Here is a 21,569-nt window from a genome sequence, read left to right as displayed (position 1 = left end):
CCCCATCTCTACTAAAAAATAAAAAAAGCACAAAAAATTAGCCCAGCGTGCTGATGCGCTCCTGTAATCCCAGCTACTTGGGAGGCTGAGGCAGGAGAATTGCTTCAACCTGGGAGGCAGAGGTTGCAGTGAGCCGACATTGCGCCCCTGCACTCCAGCCTGGACGACAGAGTGAGACTCAGTCTCAAAAAAAAAAAAAAAAAATTATAATTCTCTCACTGATATAATCTTTGCAAAGGCAGTTTCACATAGAGGGGAAATATAGCTTATTTCATCATAATTCAACCAATAGTATTTATTACCTCTTATGTGCTCAACACTAGGGCTGGCTATTTAGTTGTTCAATAAGCCCATAAGCCCCATAATAAGCTCTCTGTTTCTATGTCTATTTCACCAGCCAGACAATGAGTTCCCGAAAGGGAGGGAGCATATCTTATTTACTGACAGTTACAGCACTGCCCGATTGCCGCTGTGATCCTAGGCCACTTTGTTTAAAATGACCTCCTGCCTGGGCGTTAAGCTGGCACTGAGTCACATGACACCTTAGACCTGGAGGAGCCTGCAATCTGGTGAGTCTAAGTATTGTGGAAACTCAAAAAAAGTGCATACTTAATTCTGCCTTGGAGGAAGAAGTGTGTCTCCCAGGAAGGCTTCCTAGGACATTTGACTGAGGTGTGAGATAGTGTCCTCAGGGGAAGTGATTTGTGATATTCACAAGCAGCTAAGGCCCTCTGCAATGGTTCATGCCTGTAATTCCAGTGTGAGCTACCATGCCAGGCTAAAGTGGGTGGATCACCTGAGCTCAGGAGTTCAAGACCAGCCTGGGCAACAAAGCGAAACCCCATCTCTACAAAAAAATACAAAAATTAGCTGGGCACGGTGGCACATACTTGTAGTCCCAGATACTCGGGAGGCTGAGGCGAGAGAATAGCTTGAGCCTAGGAGACAGAGGATGCAGTGAGCTGAGATCGCACCACTGCACTCCAGCCTGGGTGACGGAGTGAAACCCTGTCTCAAAAAAACAAATTACAAAATAAAAGCAGCTAGAACGTGGTTGTATGAATTGAATGCTGGACTTGATGACAAGTAGCCCTGGGTTCACATCCCAGCTTTACTGCTTCCCAAATACGAGACTTACAACAAGTAACTTCACCTCTCAAAATTTAGGTTTCCACGTGTATAAAATGGAGAAAATAGCACCTACATCCTACAGTATTTGACGTCCTTAAAGGTGAAAATCAACACAAACCTATGGCACAGTTCTTGACACATGGTAGACATTCAGCAAAGGCACGTTAAACTGTGCTAGCAACACCCAAAATTTTTCCTCCCTCCTTTACTCTCTATCCTTCTCCTGGAACTGGAAAGTTTTCCAGATTCTCTCTCTGAAGGCCGAAACCACCTCATGCTCTATGGAGTTTTTTTCTTTAGCATATACAATACATCATTTAGGTGAATGTATAAAAATAAGCTACATGTCTCAGTCACAGAGACCATGGTTTATGAAACATTGTTTTCCTGACAGCAAACACATAGCACCAGTTGGGGCACATGGTGGATGTGAAGTGGCCTCCTTGTCTGAGCTGACACCTGAGGTTTGTTGTCTCATGGCATCTCATGGCCACAGAGATCAAGGATGCAGACACACAAAGAGTGAGGTTAAGAGCAGAAACTGTATAGGCAAAAGAAAGAGAATAACTCTCTGCTATGGAGAGGAGCCCCGGAAAAAATGGGTTGCTGATCCACAGTGAAATAGGGGGTTTTATAGATGAGCTAGTGGGGAGGCAGTGTCTGATCTACATAGGGCATGAAAAGCCAGTTAGGACCAGAAGTGCCACCTACATAGGGTACTAATCTCTGGCAGCCCCCACCTCAATCTTACTATGCAGGTGGGTTCTCTGCCTGAGCTTTTCCATGCTGCCAATTTCTTTCTTACTGTACACATGCCAACAAAAAAGGGAAGACGAAGATTCCATGGCAGACATGCCTGGCCACAAGGTAGCCCTTTTTTATTGGTATAGCTGCAGGCCTTTCCACTGCCACACCACCACACCCCCTGCAAGCTTCCAACTTCCTTATCTATGTTTGCAGCTCGGTCTTTCAGGCTGCTCTTTGTTAGAAAAGAAATGATTTCTTGGGCTACTTTTCTTAGAAAGGAAGTTCTGCTGTGGACTCTTTTGCCCTCACTATCTGCCTAAATAATTTCTTTCTATTTCCTGTATCAGATGCATAGCAAATATTTATCAAATTAAATCTGCAATTTAGCCCATTTTAATAGTTCATTGGATAAGCATTACCTCTTAGTATGGTGTCCTAGAAGCACCTGGAGATGAGCCTGTGGCCTCAGTCACACATTCCCATGAGGTGGGGGCCTGTAGAGGGGCAAGTCAAAAAGCCTGGGTGGCTTCTAGCCCCATCTGTCCTTTTCTGAGTTTAGGCATATCATATGGGCCTTAATATCCCATCCGTAGAAACATAGTAGAACTCAGTGGTCCAGCATTTTGTGAATTCATGGATATGATTCATACACACAAATCCAGCCACCCCACTGCCCACATCATCCCCTCCTCTCCCTTCCTCCATTCCTTGAGACACCCAGGTCAGGGAAACAGATATCTCCCAGGCTTGTTTTGGAAAAATGTTTCTATCCCACGTCTCTCACTAACCCCAGCATGAAAGCAGTTGAAGTACATGTTCCTCAGAATATGCACTTTCCGACCTTCTTTGAGGAGCTGTTAGAGCAGGCAGGTTTCTCCCACATCCTTGGCTTTGCCTAACTTAATCCCTTTCCATTGCAACCTAAACAATGGTTTCAGCAATGTATTGCTGTGATTAATTTCTGAAAGTTTCAGCAGACTTGGAAAGGTTTCTCAAACTGGCCTTGCCAAATATACATTATTAGCCACTTGGAGCATAAGTTGCTTCTTTGGACTCTTCCATAAATAATCATCAGAACACCGTATCCTAATAGTTTGCTTTCATAAATCATAAAGCTCTCAGACACAATAAATTTTTTGATTAAGACAAAGTTTATCCAGTTTTTCCCAAGTCAGCATCTCTAATTACAGAACATTATACTTATGTTTTATTTCTGAAAGTGTTGATTTGCATCATTGTATTTCATAGTTAAAGGGTATTACAGGCTGGGGTGGTGGCTCATGCCTGTAACCCCAGCACTTTTAGAGGCTGAGGCCAGTGGATCACTTGAGCCCAGGAGTTCAAGACAACTCAGGAGGCTGGGCAACATGGTAAAACCCCATCTCTACTAAAAAAAAAAAAATACAAAAAAATTAGCCGGGCACGGTGGTGCACACCTGTAATCCCAGCCACTTGGGAGACTGAGGCAGGAAAATCGCTGGAACCAAGGAGGCAGAGGTTGCAGTGAGCCAAGACCACACCACTGCACTCCAGCGTGGGCAACAGAACGAGACTTGGTCTCAAAAAAAGGGGGGGGGGGTGAGTATTGCATATATTTACCACAAATTGAACAGTAGCTAAGTGAAAAACAAATACAGAAGTCCTCCTTATCCTCAGTTTCACTTTCCACAGCTTCAGTTACCCATGGTCAACCAAGGTCTGAAAATATCAAGTGGAAAATTCCAGAAATACATAATTCATAAATGTTAATTTGCACGCTGTTTCTGAGCGGCACGATGAAATCCTGAGCAGTCTCACTCGAATCATTTCTTTGTCCAGTGTTTCCGTTGTGCTGTGTCCATTATCCACCTGTGAATTGCTTAGCAGTCATCTCGCCCATCACATCCGCTGCGTGGAATGGCAGTGCTTAGGTTCAAGTCACCCTTACTTTACCTAATAATGGTCCCAAAGTGCAAGAGTAGTGATGCTGACAGTTCTGATTGGCCAAAAAGAAGATGTAAAGTGACTCCTTTAAGTGAAAAGGTGAAGTTCTCAACTTGAAAAGGAAAGAAAAAATATTGTATGCTGAGGTTACTGGGATCTACAATAAAAATGAATCTTCTATCCGTGAAATTGGGAAAGAAGGAAAAAAAAGTGTGCTTGTTTTGCTGTCACATATCACCTTTATCATAGGTCTGTATATTTAGGAAAAGCATGGGATATATAGGGTTTATTACTATCCTCAGTTTCAGACATCCATCGTGAGTCTTAGAACGTTTTGCCTTAGGATAAGCGGCGGGCTACTGTAACTTAAGTGTACGTTTATGTAATTTTTTTTTTTTGAGACAGAGTCTCGCTCTGCCGCCCAGGCTGGAGTGCAGGGGCGCGATCTCGGCTCACTGCAAGCTCCGCCTCCCGGGTTCACTCCATTGTCCTGCCGCAGCCTCCAGAGTAGCTGGGACTACAGGCGCCCGCCACCACGCCCGGCTAATTTTTTTTTTTTTTTCTTTTGAGACGGAGTCTCGCTCTGTCGCCCAGGCTGGAATGCAGTGGCGCAATCTCGGCTCACTACAAGCTCGCCTCCCGTGTTCACGCCGTTCTCCTGCCTCAGCCTCTCCGAGTAGCTGGGACTACAGCCGCCCGCCACCACGCCCGGCCAATTTTTTTGTATTTTTAGTAGAGACGGGGTTTCACCGTGTTAGCCAGAATGGTCTCGATCTCCTGACCTCCTGATCCGCCCGCCTCTGGCCTCCCAAAGTGCTGGGATTACAGGTGTGAGCCACCGCGCCTGGCCTATGTAATGTATTTTTTTTTTTTTTTTTTTTTTTGAGACGGAGTCTCGCTCTGTCGCCCAGGCTAGAGTGCAGTGGCGCAATCTCGGCTCACTGCAAGCTCCGCCTCCCGGGTTCACGCCATTCTCCTGCCTCGGCCTCTCCGAGTAGCTGGGACTACAGGCGCCCGCCACCGCGCCCGGCTAATTTTTTGTATTTTTAGTAGAGACGGGGTTTCACCGTGGTCTCGATCTCCTGACCTCGTGATCCGCCCGCCTCGGCCTCCCAAAGTGCTGGGATTACAAGCGTGAGCCACCGCGCCTGGCCTATGTAATGTATTTTTAATAATGGCTGTATGTAAAGCCAATTCACAGAATTTCTGAAAGTTTAGCAACCATCCATTGCAATCTGGCACCAGCCACTCCAAAGAACAATCTCTTAACTCTTTTTCCTTCTCCAAAAGGCCTTACTTTAACCCTCCCAGAACACGGTGATATTGACAATGTCTTCATGGTTTCACCATAATAAGTTGTGGTGGAAACAGTCAAACCAAGGTCCATCGGATTCTGCAACCATGCTATGCCCAGCTCAGTACATTACCTCCCCAAAAGCAGTAACTTTGTGAGATCTGTCCTGAGACTGCAAAGCAAACGAGCCTCTGGGCAAATGGCGCTAATTACACCTTATGACCACCAGGTGGCGAGCATGCCGGGCTTCTCCAAGATAAAACTGGAGATGGGAAAGACTGAAAAACTATTTGGGTCCTCTTATTTGACAGATAGAGAACTTTTCCTAGCGTTTTAGAATATTTGTGTACTTCATTAGGAGGGTAAATTCCCATTTTCCCTCTAATTTTTCATACTATAATAGTAGTAACTGCAGCTGTGCATTAAGAACCATGCCTTGAAGTGCATCAATTCATTTATTCCACACATGAGTTTCCATGAAGTGTAAATAAGCACTCCTTACTTCTCCAGATGGGAAAACTGATTCACTCCTCAATCCATTTGTTTATTTCATAAACATTTATTAAGCAGCGCCATGATCCTGTCTATAGTATGAACAGAATCAAGATTCAATCTTAAATTCAGTTCCAAAGCTCACCCTCCTTTAAATATCACAAATACTTGAGTTATTATTGCTTTTTTAAATAAGGCCTCCAAATTTTAAGAAGCTTGCTGGAATTTATCTGAACTACCATCAAAGCTGTATAATGGTAGACAAGTTACTTTGCTTGTTCAGTCCAGTTTTTTTCACTTGCAAATTTCCTTAAGTTCACCTTGACCTCTTGCTTTGAAGGATTTTGGTTAGCTAAGCAATGATTAAGTGAAGCTCATGGTATCAGAACTTGCCAGTCAGCATATTTGATGCGGCCGAAAGCCCCGTGGATTTTTGTAACTACTGCTGATATTATCCTACACAAAAATCTTAAAAGGGAGGGAGGAATACTAAGTGATGCTAGAAAAAATAATCCTACATTATAATGAAGACACAGGACACATGGACAGTGTAACATAAAGATTCACTCTGAGTAACACAAAAGACCCTGAGTGGCCAAGGCAATCTTGAGTAAGAGGAACAAGGCTGGAGCCATCACACTTCCTGACTTCAAATTACATGACAGGGCTGTCGTGGTCAGTGGTACACCAAACATGCACACAAGTAGGGCAGAGTGCGGAGCCCAGAAATAAATGCATGCATTGATTAAACTAATTTTTGATGAAGGCATCAGGAATACACAATGGAGACAAGATGGTCTCTTCAAATAGTGGAGAGACTAGATATTAATGTGCAGAAGAACAGGCAGGACCCTGGTCTCACACCATGCAAGGAAATCAATTTGGGGTGGATTAAATCGACTTGGGGTATACCCAAAACTACAGAACTCCTAGAAGAAAACATAGGGAAAAGATCCTTGGCATCGTATCTTGCCAATGACTTTTTGGGTATGAGACCAAAAGGACAGGCAGCAAAAGCAAAAATAAACAAGTGGGGCTACATCAAACTAAAAAGCTTCTCCACAGCAAAGGAAAGAATCAGCAGAGTAGAAAGGCAAACTACAAAATGAGAGAAAATATTTGCAAACTATATACCTGATAAGGGTTAATGTTCAATATAGACAAGGAACTGATACAACTGAAGAGCTAAAAATGAGTAACCTTATTGGAAGATGGCCAGAGGATCTGGGTGGACATTTCTCCAGGGAGGAAATACAGGTAGCCAACACCTATATAGGAAGTGGTTCTCAGCATCACTGGTCATCAAGGAAATGCAACTCAGAGCCACAGTGAAATATCACCTCACACCTTTTAGGATGGCTATTACTTAAAAAACACATAAACAAAACAAAAGATGGCAAGTTTTGGCAAGAATGTGGAGAAAAGGGATACCTTGCACACAGTTGGTGAGAATGTAAATTGGTACAGCCATTATTGAAAACAGAATGGAGGTTCCTCTAAAAAATTAAAAATAGACAAACCTTATGGTTCAGGAATCCCACTTCTGAGTATATATCCAAAGAATTGAAAACAGGATCTTGAAGAGCTCTCAGCACTCTGTTCATGGCAGCATTATTCACAGTAGCCAAGATATGGAAACAGCATAAGGGTCCATAGGCAGATGAATGGATCAAGAAATTGTGGTATATACATACAATGGAGTATTTTTCAGCCTTAAGGGGAAGGAAATTTTTCCATTTGTGACAATACTGATGGACTTGGAGGGCATTATGTTGGGCCAAAACAAGTCAGACGCAGAAAGATGATGCTGTAGAATCTCACTTACATGTGGAATCTAACACAGTCAAACTCATAGAAGCAAAGAGTAGAATGGTGGCTGCCAGGAGCAAGGAGGAGGGAGACATGGGAAGGTGATGCTTAAAGGGGACAAAGTTTCGGTTATGGTGCACAAATAAATTCTGGAGACCCACTCTGCAACATAGTGCCTACAGCTGATGACACTATACTGTGTACTTAAAGTTTGCTAAGAGGATAGACATTATGCTAAGTGTTCTTACCAAAAAATAAATATAAAACAAAGTAACAATAACAAAAAAGGCAGGAGTCAACTTTGGTAAGTGACAGATATGTTTATGGCCTTGATGGTGGTGATGGTTTCATGGATATGTACTTCTCCCCAAATTCAATCTTGATGTGTACAGTAAATATGTAAAGCTCTTTTATGTCGGTGATACCTTAATGAAGTGGTTTAAAAAAGATTCACCATAGTTAAGGCAATGTTTTTGCCCCGTTGTACAAGACCCCATGTGATCTGGGCACTCTCCCACCTCTGCCATCACCTCTCTGGGCTTACCTTCCCCTCGTGCTCATCCCACCTGCTATAATTCAAGTGTCCCCTCCAAATCTCATGTTGAAACTTTATCCCCACTGTGACAGTATTGACAGGTGAGGCATAAAGGGGTAATTGGATCATAAGTGCTCTGCCCTCATGGATGAATTAGTCCATTCATGGATTAATGGGTTAATGTGTTAATAGAAGAATGGATTGTCATGGAAGGGGAACTGGTGGCTTTATAAGAAGAAGAGACACCTAAGCCAGCATACTCAGCCCCCTTACCATCTGATCCCCTGCACTACCTCAGGACTCTGCAGTGAGTGCTCTTCAGTAAGAAGGTTCTCACCAGATGCATCCCCTAAACCCTGGTCTTCTTAGCCTCCACAGCTGAAAGAAAGAAATTCCTTTTGCATATAAATCATCACCTAGTTTCCGTTATTCTGTCTTAAGCAACAAAAAAAAACAGACTAAGACAGAAAATTGGTGTCAAGAAGTGGAGTGTTGCTGATAATGAATACCTGAAAATCTGGAAAGCAGCTTTGGAACTGAGTAATGGGCAGAAGTAGAAGAATTTGTAGGAGCAGGATAGAAAAAGTTTAAATTCTGGTGAAAGCTTAGAAGACAAGAAGGCTAAGTAAAGTTTGGAACTTCTTAGTGACTAGATAGGTGGTTGTGAGAAGAATGCTCATAGAAATATAGGCAGTAAAGGCCGTTCTGATAAGATTTGAGATAGAACTGAGGAGCAAGATGTTGAAAACTGGAATAAAGACCATTCTTGTAATAAATTGGCAAACAACTTGAATGAATTGTTTCTATGCCTGAGGGTTTTGAGGAAGGCCAAACTTGAGAGTGATAAATTAAGATATCTGGCAGAAGAAAATTCTAAGCACAATATAGAAGGAGCTGCAGGGTTATTTTGGCAACTTACATTGATATTTCAGAGCAGAGAAATAATTTACCGAATTTTTAATTAAAAGAGAAGTAGAGTGGATAAATTTGGAAAACTCAGCCTGGCCACATAGACAGAGAAAAAGTGTTCAGAGGAGAAAACCAAGGGTATATCCCAGTGACCATTTGCTAAAGAGATTAACAGGGATAGAAGGGGGCCAGATGCTATCCCTCAAAACGATGGAGGAAGGACCACAAAGGTGTTTAACAGATCTTGAGGCTGCCCTCTTATCACAGGCCCAGAGTTCTAGGATGGAAGAAAGGTTTCAGCGGATAGGACTGGGGCTCTCTCTACCAGCTCACTGCCCACAGCTACCCTGGGACTCTGCTTCCTACACTGCAGTACAGCACTTCATGGCTGCCCAGCTCAAGCAACCCCAGTTGAGGCCCTTGTACTGAAGTTCTGCAAGGTACAAGTTATAAACCTTGGCAGTATCTGTGTGGTGCTAATTCTGCAGGCTTGCAGAAAGCAAGAGCTGTGGAGGCTCAGCAAGCTCCACCCAGATTTCAAAAGATGTCATCAGAGGCCTGATGACCCAATCGGAGACTTGTCACAGGGGTGGAGACATGCAAAAGAGCCCCAACTAAAGCAATGCAAAGCAGATATGTAGTGTTGAAGCTAATGGAGTCCCCACCAGGGCAATGCCTAATGGAGCCATAGGAGCAAGGCCACTGCAGAGAATCCCCACTGGAGTAACGGAAGTGAGCCTGCCACCAAGACCCTTGAGGTGTAGAGCTACTGGTGTGCAATACCAACCTGGGAGAGCTGGGTGGACTAAGCACAACCAAGCTATAGGGGTGGGGTGTCCCGAGGCCTTGGAGGCCCTAACTCTGCTCCAGCGTGCACAGAATGCCAGACATGGAATCAAAAAAAAAAAAATTATTCTGGAATCTTAGGACCCAAATTCTTCTTTCTTGGGTTTCAGTCTTGGGTGGGGCCTGTTATCCCTTTCTTCTTGCCTCTTTCTCCCTTTTAGAATAGGAATGTGTACCTTATGCTTGCCCCACAATTGCATCTTGGAAGTAGATAACTTGTTTTGATTTCACAGGCTCACAGATGAGACTCTGAACTTTGGACTTTTGAGTTGGTACTGGAATGAGTTAAGACTTTGGGGCTACAAGGAGAAATGAATATATTTGTATGTGAGGACATGCACTTTGGTGAACCAGGTGTGGAATGCTGGTTTGAATGTCACCTCCAAAACTCATGCTGAAACTTCATCCCCAGTGTGGCAGTATTGAGAGGTGAGATCTTTAAGAGGTGATTGTATGATGAGGACTCTGTCCTTATAAATAGATCAATCCATTCACAGATTAATGAATTAATGGGTTATTGAGTTCTGATGGAAAGAAAAACGGTGGCTTTATAAGAACAGGAAGAGGGACCTGAGCTAGCACATTAGCACAGTCAGCCTCCTCGCCACGTGATGTCCTGCACCGTCTTAGTACACCTCAGAGTCACCACCAGCAAGAAGACTCTCACCACAGGCACCCCTTTGTTCTTGGACTTACTTAATTTCAAGAAAATCGCCTAATTTCAAGTATTCTGTTTTAAGCAACAGGAAAAATGAACTGACGCCACCTGAGGACCTTTGCCCTTGCTGTTTCCTCTGTCAGGAATCCCCTTCCCAAGATATCCACAGGACGTGCTCCCTCGCTGTCCTCAGGCCTCTGATTTCATCCCCTAACCACAGAGGCCTCCTCAGACCAGCCTAAAACACAGTAGCCCCGGCTCCTACTCTGCACCCTGCTGTCCTCCAATCTGCTTTACTTTCTGCATAATGCTTGTCATCACCTGTGAATGTTTATTTATACTTTTGTTTATGTATCTCCTAACTCCTGCCACTGGAATGTAAGTTTCATGGGAATAGCAACTTTATTTGTTGGTATTATACCCCCCCAACACCTACATCAAAACATATATTAAATATGAGTCCATGCCTGACACATACTATGTGCTCAATAATAACTCAATGAAATAAAAGAAGACAGATGTCCTGTTCTAAACTCACAACCCGTGAAGCAAACTGGATAGATATCTTGAAAATCATAAATGGAATTTTCCTATTAAGTTACAGGAACTCAGTCTCTTTATTGAATGCTTTTTCCAGTGAATTGAATTGATCCCCAATAGATGGAGTGAAAAAAGACTTCTTGGAAGGCCAACAACTAGTTTTGCAGGGAAACTCATCAACCCAGGCAGCAAGATGGTCCACCAGGGAGCTCTGGAGGTGAAGCCAATAAACAATAAGATGAAAGGAAATTAATTTTATGTTTTATACTTTTGTGCCTTAAGCAAGCATCATGTGGCTTAAGCTTTTTTTGTGATTTCCTTGAAATAGTCAAAGATATAATGTTAACTAGATGGCTGCTGTTGTTGAAGTAGATCCTGGGTCATATTTTGTGTTTTCACAATGCCAAAAACATCAATTATTTCTGTGTGCAATCAGTGTTTGGAATTCATATAAAGAAGTGAATCCTACCTATTTCAAAAGTGTTTTTCAAAAATGAAAACAGAAAGGAAGAATGGTAATTTTATTCTTATTCTTTGAAGTAATTGTTTTACACATAGAAGAGCCATTAAAATTATACAGATTAGTTTGTGCTGTGTTGCATTGTGTTGTGTTGTGTTGTGCCAGTTGGACCTTTCACCAAGAGGAATCTAAAGAGGAGGTGCAGTGGAGAGCGGGCTGAAGTTAAGCCCTTAATGACATGGGGTGGAGAACCAGTAACCAGTCCACCTGCGCCCAGGCACCACGGGACTTCCAGGGGACAGTGCAGGGAGCTCTTCAGCACGTGGTTAAAAATCACTGATTTAGTCCAACCTCTTTGACTCACAAATGAGGACAGCAAAGGAGGCTCAGTGTGAAGCCACCCAGCCAGTGTTCAGTGGAAGTTTAAGTCTCCTGTAACAAGAGATAGACATTTTCTCACTGATTCCCCGACAGCCATATAAAATAGCATTTATTACACCATGCCCATTTTTAGAGACAATCAAACATTGCTTTTCCAAGGAGCCTTCTTCTGACAACCCAGAGTAACTTAAGTCTCCCACATATTCATTTAATTCTTTGTCCTTCTCTACTTGAAATCCTTATCGGATTGATCATGATGCCTTCAATGCCGGTCTACCCACTAAGGTATAAACCCTGTGGCAACAGGGTCGGTGCCAGCCATCTTCACAGTCACATCCCCAGAGCCAGAAGCTTGGCCTGTGAACACCCCAGCTAGGAGCACCTTGACAAGAAGGATCGAATTGTATTTGTCTTTTTTCCCCAGTGCCTGGTACTGTGTTTAGCTCAGAGTAGAAGCTCAATAATTACATTGAGTCGAATTATGGAAATAAAACTACCTAGAGTTCAGACAAATCTGTTCCAGGCTCTACTTGGGATTTTTCTAAGGTTAATTATCCTTGAGAAATTATCCCACCTAGTTTGTCCTTAGTTTTCTTTTTCATCCATAAAATAAAGAAGTTGGATTCTGGGGATCTTCAGAAATTATTCTATTTTGAAAAATCTGTGATGCTATTTTCCTCTGCTTGGAAATACCCCATGAAGGTGGTAGGCAGGAAATTGAATTGTATATGTACACACACGCACACACACACATACACACACGTACACATATACACACACACATTAAGTGTAAACAGGAATCAGTGGTTTCAAAGGGACCTTAAGAGTCACACGACGCGCAATGAAATCTTCATTCTACCATTTACTCGCTGGGTGAGTGTAGGTGAGATATTTAACTTCCCTGTGTGTCAGTTTCTTCATTAACAGAACAAGGGTGAGGATTTAATAAGACCACGTAACTAAAGTGTTTAGCATTATTCTGGGTATCTCATACGATCTCAACAAATATTAACTAACATTATCACCAATATTATTACAAATAAAAATGATTTTCATGTAAGCGTGTATAAAATCAATGCTTGGTGACATTTTCCATAAATTCACTGGTATTCCTTCTTATGTTTTAGGAGACACATCTGCAAGAAAGAACAAGGTAAGAGAAATCATTAAAATGCATTTGTTATTCATTATTTACTTTAGAAGCACAGAGATATAGACAATGCAAAAACTCAGATATCTCTTGAAAAATATGTCCTATAAGTCTGATCACAATTTGTAATTTCTATTTGTAAACCAAAAAACTGTTAACCATTGGCCCTGCTCACAGAAAAATAAACTTAATTTAGGTTTCTCTTTTCTTTTTCAGATTCCTTTACCACCTCCTCGGTAAAACACTTTAAAATAGCATTTTGTTTCACTATACAATGAAATAATTTGTGCCAGCATCTGAAAAAGAGAAACACAAACATTTGACATTGAAAATCTAATATGATTTCAGAGTGAGAGATGGATGTAGAAAAAAAAACTAATATGAGATGTTCAATGAACAAGATTAAACAAGCCTTCATTCATCTATTTAATCATTTATTCATTCATTCACAGTTATCTATTCAATATACCTTCACTCATTATTTCTCGATGAATGTATTCCTCCCCTGTTTCCTTCTGTTCCTCTCCTTTCTTTCAGTACAGAAATCTGCTGGATGATATTGCTGGATATACTACTGGCAGGCTTAGATTCATAGGAAAATAGGATATGCCCTCAGGGAACTTATAATATATTAAGTATATATTCATGTGTGACATATACATATATATATATACACAAATATATATATATAATGACACATATATAAATACAAATACTATTATATTTATACATATCTATGGAGAAAAGAGCAACAGACAGCTGCAGAGGCTGTGACTGACCATTCTTCTTGCTCTATCTGGGACTTGTTAGCACCTCTGCCATAGTATGCGTTACATTCTCTGGCAATCGTTTCTTCATCTCTCTCTCTTCCTTGCTAGAGGGAAGCAGCTTGAACCAAAAACTGCATCTTCTTCCTCTCTATATCTCCAGCATCTACCAAAGTACCTGATATACTTATGAATAAATGAGTGAATGGGTGAATAAAATATGAGTGAGTGAGGCATTCACTGACTTTCAAACTTTTTTATATTTCTTTTTGGTTTTTTGTTTGTTTGTTTTTTGTTTTTTGTTTTTTAATTTTTTTGGAGACAGTCTGGTTCTGTCACCCAGGCTGGAGTGAGGTGGTACAATCTCAGCTCACTGCAACATCTGCCTCCTGGGCTCAAGTGATTCTCCTGCCTCAGCTTGTGAGTAGCTGGGATAACATGTGCATGCCATCGTGACTGGCTAATTTTTGTATTTTTAGTAGAAACGGAGTTTTACCATGTTGGCCAGGCTGGTCTTGAATTCCTGACCTCAGGTGATCCACCCACCTCAGCCTCCCAAAGTGCTGGGATTACAGGCATGAGCCACCATGCCTGGCCACTTTTTTTATATTTCTTTGGGTAGTTCTAAAAACTCAGGTCTGCCAGTCTGGGATGAATGGAAGGCTATTGTCATTTTCTCCACAGGCCCCCTAAAGCCAAAACAGGTGCACTATGGAGGAGCACGTTGACTCCCCATAGAAAATTACATCACGCCCTTTAGAAGACAGTGCCAGACCCGACCGGTCTGCTCCGTAGTTAGCATCCAAAAACCAGCATTTTCAACCCAAAGCTGGAGACAGGGAGGGCAGAGCAGTGTGGATTCAGGGCCTGAGGCATCACTGCTGCAGCAAACCTTCTCAGGACCCTACTGCGACTCTCCACACAGGCCTCTCATCACACTTCCGAAAAAGTACCAGCCCTTGCCACCTGAGCCGGAGAGCAGCAGGCCACCTTTACCTCAGAGACACACCTTTCCGGAAGTCCAGAGAATGCCCAGGTGAGAAATTCATCATTAATGGTGAAATGACCAGCAAGAGTGTGGGTGTGGGGGAGGGGGACAAGGGAAACCAAACAAAGTGCCTTTCAGAGCAGGCTCCCTAATGGGTGGGGAGTGTATTGGTCCATTCAAAAACATAACCAAGACTGGGTAATTTATAAAGAAAAGAGGTTTAATTGACCCACAGTTTCACATGGCTGGGGAGACTCACGAAACTTACAATCATGGTGGAGTGGGGAGCATGCATGTCTTACGTGGCAGCAGGTGAGACAGCCTGTGTCCAAAGCAAATGGCGAAGAACCCTGTATAAAACCATCAGATCTCATGAGAGTGCATGCAGTAACACGGGAACAGCATAGGGGAAACCGCCCCATGATCCAATCATCTCCCACCAGGCCTCTGCCTCAACACCTGGAGATTACAATTAAAGATGAGCTTTGGGTGGGGACACAAAGCCTAACCATGTCAGGAAGGAACCAGTTATACCTAGAGGAAAATAGTTTTAGAAACCTGTGTTTCGATTCTTTGCAGGAAATACAGCTTCTCTGTAACAAAATGAGTTATTATTGAAAGAATTGCTCACTTGTGGCCTGAATTAGTTAATAAAGAAAATGTCAAATGCCAGAACAGAATCAGTATATTTTATGTAAGAACTGAAAGGGGATTCAGATTATTCCAGGACCAATATTGGCCCCCAGCTTCCCATCACCCAGGCTGGAGGTATATAACCATGCATGAAAACTCTTTTGTCAAAAACAGTATTGCCTTTATGAAAAATAAATATTATAAAACCAACCCTCTGATATTAAGTACTGATGACGGCTCTTCGTTCCCAAATGTGTGGGACATTTGGCAGCTGGTGCTAATCACAGAATGCGACAAACTCGAGTGAGCATATTTCATTTTCCCAAAAGAGTTTAAGTTTCCAAAATTACCTTATTTTGAAAGTCAGAAAAGAGATCAGCATTTCCTCCTTGTTTCTGCATAGAATGAAGGATGCTCTCTTATTTTTCATCCTTCAAGCTTGCATCAGCAGTTTGGGGCACAGGCATTATTTAGTGAGAAAGCATCTCTCATGGATACAGAAACTCAGGACATCAGGCTCATTTTGAGCTTCAATGGGAAACCCATTCATCACTGATTCTAATGGGGAACATTAAATAGCCTAAAATGTCATTCCTCCTTCTGTGGTGAATGTCTCTTCACCATTTCCTCCATTACAGCCCCACACAAGCATAAGTTTTCCAAGAAACACCTTCTTTGTTGTCTCTCCCATGGAATGCCCTCCTTTTCTGTCCCATTTTCAACTGCCATGGCAGCATGGGAAGGAATAGAGGCTCTCAAGTCTAGATTCAAATGGTCTGGGTTTGTATTAGTTCTCACATTGCTATAAAGAAATATCTCAGACTGGGTAATCTATAATGAAAAGAGGTTTGATTGGCTTACAGTTCCATGGGCTGCACGGGAAGCATGATTCTGGCATCTGCTCAGCTTCTGGAGAGGCCTCAGGAAACTTACAATCATGGCAGAAGGCGAAGGGGAAACAGGTGCAGGGGCAAGAGAGTGAGGGGGGAGGCTCCACACTCTTTTAAACAACCAGATCTGGCGATAACTCACTATCATGACAACAGCACTGAGGGGATGGTGCTAAATCATTCATGAAGGATCCACCCCCATGATCCAATCACCTCCTACCAGGCCCCACCTCCAAAAGTGAGGATTACACTTCAACATGAGATTTGGGTGGGGACACAGATCCAAACTATGTCAGGGTTGAAATTTAGATTCTACTTCTCATGAATGGTGAATCTGGGGAAGTGATTCTAAATTAGGGGTGACTTTATCCTCCCTCTCCCCAGTGGACAGTTAGCAATGCTTGGAGACATTTTTGGTTGCAACATATTGAATAAGGGAGGCTACTGACTTCTAGAGAGTAGAGGCCAGGGATGCTGCTAAGCATCCTACAGTGCACAGGACCACCCCACAACAGAGAATAACCTTAAAAGGTTAATATTGCAAAGGTTGAAAAACTTTGCCTTAACACTTCTAGCAAAGCACTGACTGAACTAAACTTTTCCAAGCCCAAGGTTTTCCTCTGCAGTAAAATACAGATATTATTAATATCTATCACCTACCTCATGGGCTAAGGTGAGAATTAAATGAGGTGATTCCTATAAATTGCTTAACAATGCCTGGCCAGCACCTATTTTTAACCAACACTTATTGCACTTTTATTACCTTGGGCCCTTCTCCATTGGTACCTATGTTGCCCCATATAACAAGGTAACAAGTCTGTTTCTTCCACCCCAGGAAGGGGTGGAAGAGGAACTGACCCATTTCAGTACCTATATAACCTGGCACAATGCCTGAAATATAGTAGATGTTAGATAAATATAAATTTCCTTCTGTAGCTTTCAAAGGAACCTAACCAGACTAGGAGTAAGCAAATTTGCTCTGTTTTGATTTCCATTTTCAAAGAGTGAGAAACTGGGAGGCAACAATAATAACAGACCATCCAACCCATGAAGCTGTGTCATTGGAATTGGAAATGTAAAATGCAGCATTCCTAAAACTCCTGGTCAAATAGTCTAATATGTAAAGGACTGATCAAACCTCAGAGAAGTAAGGAGACAGAAAATAGGATCAATAAAATATCGAGACTGGGCATAATGGCTCACACCTGTAATCCTAACACTTCGGGCGACCGAGGCAGGTGGCTCACATGCGGCAAGCAGTTCAAGACCAGCCTGGCCAACATGGTGAAACCCCGTCTCTACAAAAATACAGAAACTAGCTGCGTGGGGTGGAGCGTGTCTGTAATCCCAGCTACTCTGGAGACTGAGGCATGAGAATTGCTTTAACCTAGGAGGCAAGGGTTGCAGTGAGCCAAGATTGCACCACTGCACTCCAGTGACATAGGGTGACAGAGGGAGACTCTGTCTCAAAAAAATAAATAAATAAACTGAAATAAAATATTGAAGATGATGAGGTTGTTCAGTGTGGAGAAAAAAGGATTTTATCTTCTTTCTGTTTCCTCTTGCTGGAAAGAACAGTATCTTGGGACCCAGTAGCAATGAATTTGGATCCCAGTTGAGCCACTTTTGGCTGTATGACTTCAGAAAAGCTCTTTAACAGCTCTGAGTTTTGCTTTTCTTATTTATAAGAAGAAAATAACCATCTTCATGTGATAAAATGATGATGATAAGGTATGCCATTCCTGTAAAGTGCCTAGGATAATATCCATCACAGCACAGGAAAAGAAGAAGAAAAGAAAGAACAAGCAAGAGAAGGAAGGAAGGAAGGAAGGAAGGAAGGAAGGAAGGAAGGAAGGGAGGGAGGGAGGGAGGGAGGGAGGGAGGGAAAGAGAGAGAGAAAGAAAGAAAGAGAGAGAGAAAGAAAGAAAGAAAAAAGAAGAAGAAAGAAAGAAAGAAAGAAAGAAAGAAAGAAAGAAAGAAAGAAAGAAAAGAAAGAAAGAAAGAAAGAAAGAAAGAAAGAAAGAAAGAAAGAAAGAAAGAGAAAGAAAGAAAGAAAGAAAAAAGAAAGAAAGAGAAAGGGAGGGAGGGAAGGAGGAAGAGAGGAAGGAAGGAAGGAAGGAAGGAAGGAAGGAAGGAAGGAAGGAAGCCAGCTTCGCCCATCTGTTCTCAGCAGAATTAGGTATCCAGAATCCATAACTCTGTATTTTTCTAGAAATAGAGGCTGTATTTTTTTATTGAGATGGAATCTCACTTTATTGCCCAGGCTGGAGTGCAGTGATGTGATAGCTCACTGCAACCTCTGCCTCCTGGGTTCAAGTGATTCTCCTGACTCAACCTCCTAAGTAGCTGGGATTACAGCTGCATGGCACCACACTTAGCTAATTTTTGTATTTTTAGTAGAGATGAGGTTTTACCATGTTGGTCAGGCTGGTCTCGAACTCCTGACCTCAGGTGATCTGCCCGCCTCTGCCTCCCAAAGTGCTGGGATTACAGACGTGAGCTACCGTGCCCAGCCAGAGGCTATATTTTCTAATACAGTGGTTATCATCCTGGCTTTACACTAAAATAATTAGAAAGCTTATTTTAAAGCACTATCCCCAGTATCTATTTTAATTGCTCTGAAGTGGGACTTGGGCATCAGAATTTTTAAGGCTCCCCCAGGTGAAGCTAATACGCAGACAGGGCTAAGAACCCAGAAGGAACCAAGTTCAAGGAATACATCTGCCGTAAAAGCTTTGAAGGTATTTAAGCCTTATCTATCCCTGAGTTTCCAGAGTCTAACATAATGCTCACTCGATTGCCAAATGCGTCCTTCTGTGTGCCCGAAACACACCGGTCTATTGGGTCACTGTCTTGGTGGTGTTGACATCTTTAGAAATTGGCTTTTGATATCTCTGGGGTTCCTGTAGTTACAGTTTACTTTTATTTAATCATTTTTAGATGTGATGAGAATTGTGCTGGACCTCTTCACCAAAACACCTCAAGAGAGTAATTATATCTTCTCTTATTGAATTTTTCCAGCAGCCCTGTAAACTATGGTTTCCTAAGCCTCAGAAGAGTAAAGTACCAAGCCCAGTGGATGGCGCATGTGCCCAGTAAATAGTACTTCCATATTCACTGGGCACCTAAGGTCACCATGCTTCAGAGAAGTTAGGTAACTTAAAGTCACAGGGTTGACATTTGACTATTGATGGGGCAAAAACCTGCACAGCCCCATAGGAGACACCGGGGATACCACGATAAATGAGATGGCTTTGCTTCTGAAGGAGAGAAGTGCTTTCAAATTCATATTTAGCAGGGCCCACATGGGTGGTAATATCATCATTAGTGATGCCCAAGTCCCACGTAATCAACCACAGAAGGATATTGTTCTGAAAACATAAGGAACATTGGCAATCAGAGCTTCTACAGCCAAACCATGCAGGAGAGTACCTGCTCCGTCTCTGCCAGCTGTTGGTAAGGCACTGTGAGTAAGATGAATTGCCTTCCCTAAGGCAGAAGCCATGATTTACATCTGGCAATCAACTGTATCAATGGCAGGCAGTTAGACAGCTGCAGCCCTTTGCAGCGGGCTGTGCTCACCCTGGATGGCCTTTGTGGTTCCAGCTATTGTGTTTCAGGCCCCATTTGTCTCTGCCAGCTCTGCTATTCTCTTTTGTAAAGCTAAGCCTTGGTTTCACAAAACAATTACTGAATTGAAGCACTTCAGTAAAGGAAAACGTCACCCCAGTCATTCATTGACAACTCAAAACCAGAAGAGAACTTCGAAGTTTGGAAAATGTTGTTTGGACATTCTCAACCACTTATGTACCATTATTATGATTTTTACAATATCCATGTACTTAATTATTTTTTCCGCTCTGCTCATTTTTTTCAACTTAAATAAATTTACTTAAAAGAAAGACATATAATTATTATAAATAACTTCAATACAGATAGCTTCAAACCAAAACTTTGAGCTCTGGGGAATTTTACCTCTGATAAAAGGGAAGGTAAGCAAATATTAGAAAGGTGTTTCATATCTACTAACCACTGCACTGAGCCTTTCTCTTTGACATAATCTGAAAGACAATTAAAAAGGGAATAAATTTTCTGCTATGAATCCATTCCAATTTTAATACCGTGGTCCATGCACCAAATAAAATCATCCTGAGTAACAGCAAGAGTAACCAACAACATTTTCCGAGTCGTAACCACACACCAGGCCTGGTTTGGGGTCTTACATGTATTAATTCATTTAGTCACACAACAGCACTGTAAAAAAATTACTATCTCCAATTTACTAATTAAAATTAAGAAATTGAGGGTTCATTGTCCCATATGTCCTTTAAGCTTCAGTAAACTCAATGGCCCAAGGTGCAAGGTTCAGTCAAAATATAATTTAAATGAAGCACCCAATATTTAAGAAACAAAACACCCACTTGCCTAACTATGGCTTTCCATTGTCTTTCTTTCTTTCTTTCTTTTTCTTTCTTTTTTTTAAGTAGAGACAGGGGTCTCTCTAACACTCCTGTCCAGGCTGGTCTCAAACTCCTGGCCGCAGGCAGTCCGCCCACCTTGTCCTCTCAAAGTGCTGGGTTTACAGGTGTGAGGCAACACGGCCAGCCAGTTTTCTCTTTACAACCAGCAATGCTGGCATCACATCAATTCAAACAATTTCTGTCACAAAAATATATGCTCTGATGATTTGGGAAGTGAAAACAAAAAATCATTATAGATATCAAGAAACCGTGGTCTTTTAAAAGAGAAAGTATGGTTATAGAGATATACAAATTTGTATTTATGAATGGAAACTATTGATTTTAAAGTATAATCATTATTATTATTGTTTTCCAAGTTGTTGCCATTGGGGGAAACTGGGTATAGGGCACATAGGAACTCTCTGTATTATTTCTTACAACTGCATGGGAATCCATAATTCTATCTAAGGATAAAAAATCCATAATTTTATCTCAGGATAAAAAGTTTAATTTCAAAGCAAATGTGAACATTAAAATGTTCTGCAAATGTAGAGTGTTATTTCACTCCAAATAGCTTTCACGTCACATTCTTTCATTAGAATCTTCAACAATTCTCTTCACTACTGTCTAGATTTATCAATTTTACAGGTGGGAAAACTAAGCTTCAGAGAGAGAATTTAGCTTATCCAGGGTGACAGAGCCCACGGATGACAGAGCAAGAATCAAATTCAATTTATTTAAAACTAAGCCAAAAACTAAGGGATTCCCAGAGAGGCCTATATTTATAGTAAAAGGTAATATCTTTACATTTATAATGAGGACCACTTATGCATAGGAAAAAATGTGAAAAAAATTAATGACCGTGGTTTTTTCGGCCAGCTTCAGCAGATAGAACTTGGACACACATGTGTTCAAAGCTCTCGAAGAGTAAGAAACTCTGGTCTGCACAGAAATGC

General features: G+C 41.9%; 1 protein-coding gene across 4 annotated transcripts in view; it reads left to right on the top strand.

Annotated features, from left to right (window-relative positions):
- Positions 1 to 21,569, top strand: part of CLNK (cytokine dependent hematopoietic cell linker) — a 195,326-nt gene that overhangs the window by 130,379 nt on the left and 43,378 nt on the right. For all 4 annotated transcript variants that reach the window (XM_063619396.1, XM_063619397.1, XM_063619395.1 and 1 more), the window contains 3 exons: positions 12,853 to 12,878; positions 13,092 to 13,111; positions 14,568 to 14,678. In XM_063619396.1, the coding sequence (XP_063475466.1) occupies positions 12,853 to 12,878; positions 13,092 to 13,111; positions 14,568 to 14,678 (157 nt within the window). The remainder of the gene's footprint in view (positions 1 to 12,852; positions 12,879 to 13,091; positions 13,112 to 14,567; positions 14,679 to 21,569) is intronic.

Source organism: Symphalangus syndactylus, chromosome 16 (genome assembly GCF_028878055.3).
Source record: "Symphalangus syndactylus isolate Jambi chromosome 16, NHGRI_mSymSyn1-v2.1_pri, whole genome shotgun sequence".
NCBI classification, from domain to species: domain Eukaryota; kingdom Metazoa; phylum Chordata; class Mammalia; order Primates; family Hylobatidae; genus Symphalangus; species Symphalangus syndactylus.
The sequence above is the reverse complement of the archived record's forward strand: the minus strand, read 5'-3'. Positions and strand labels throughout refer to the sequence as shown.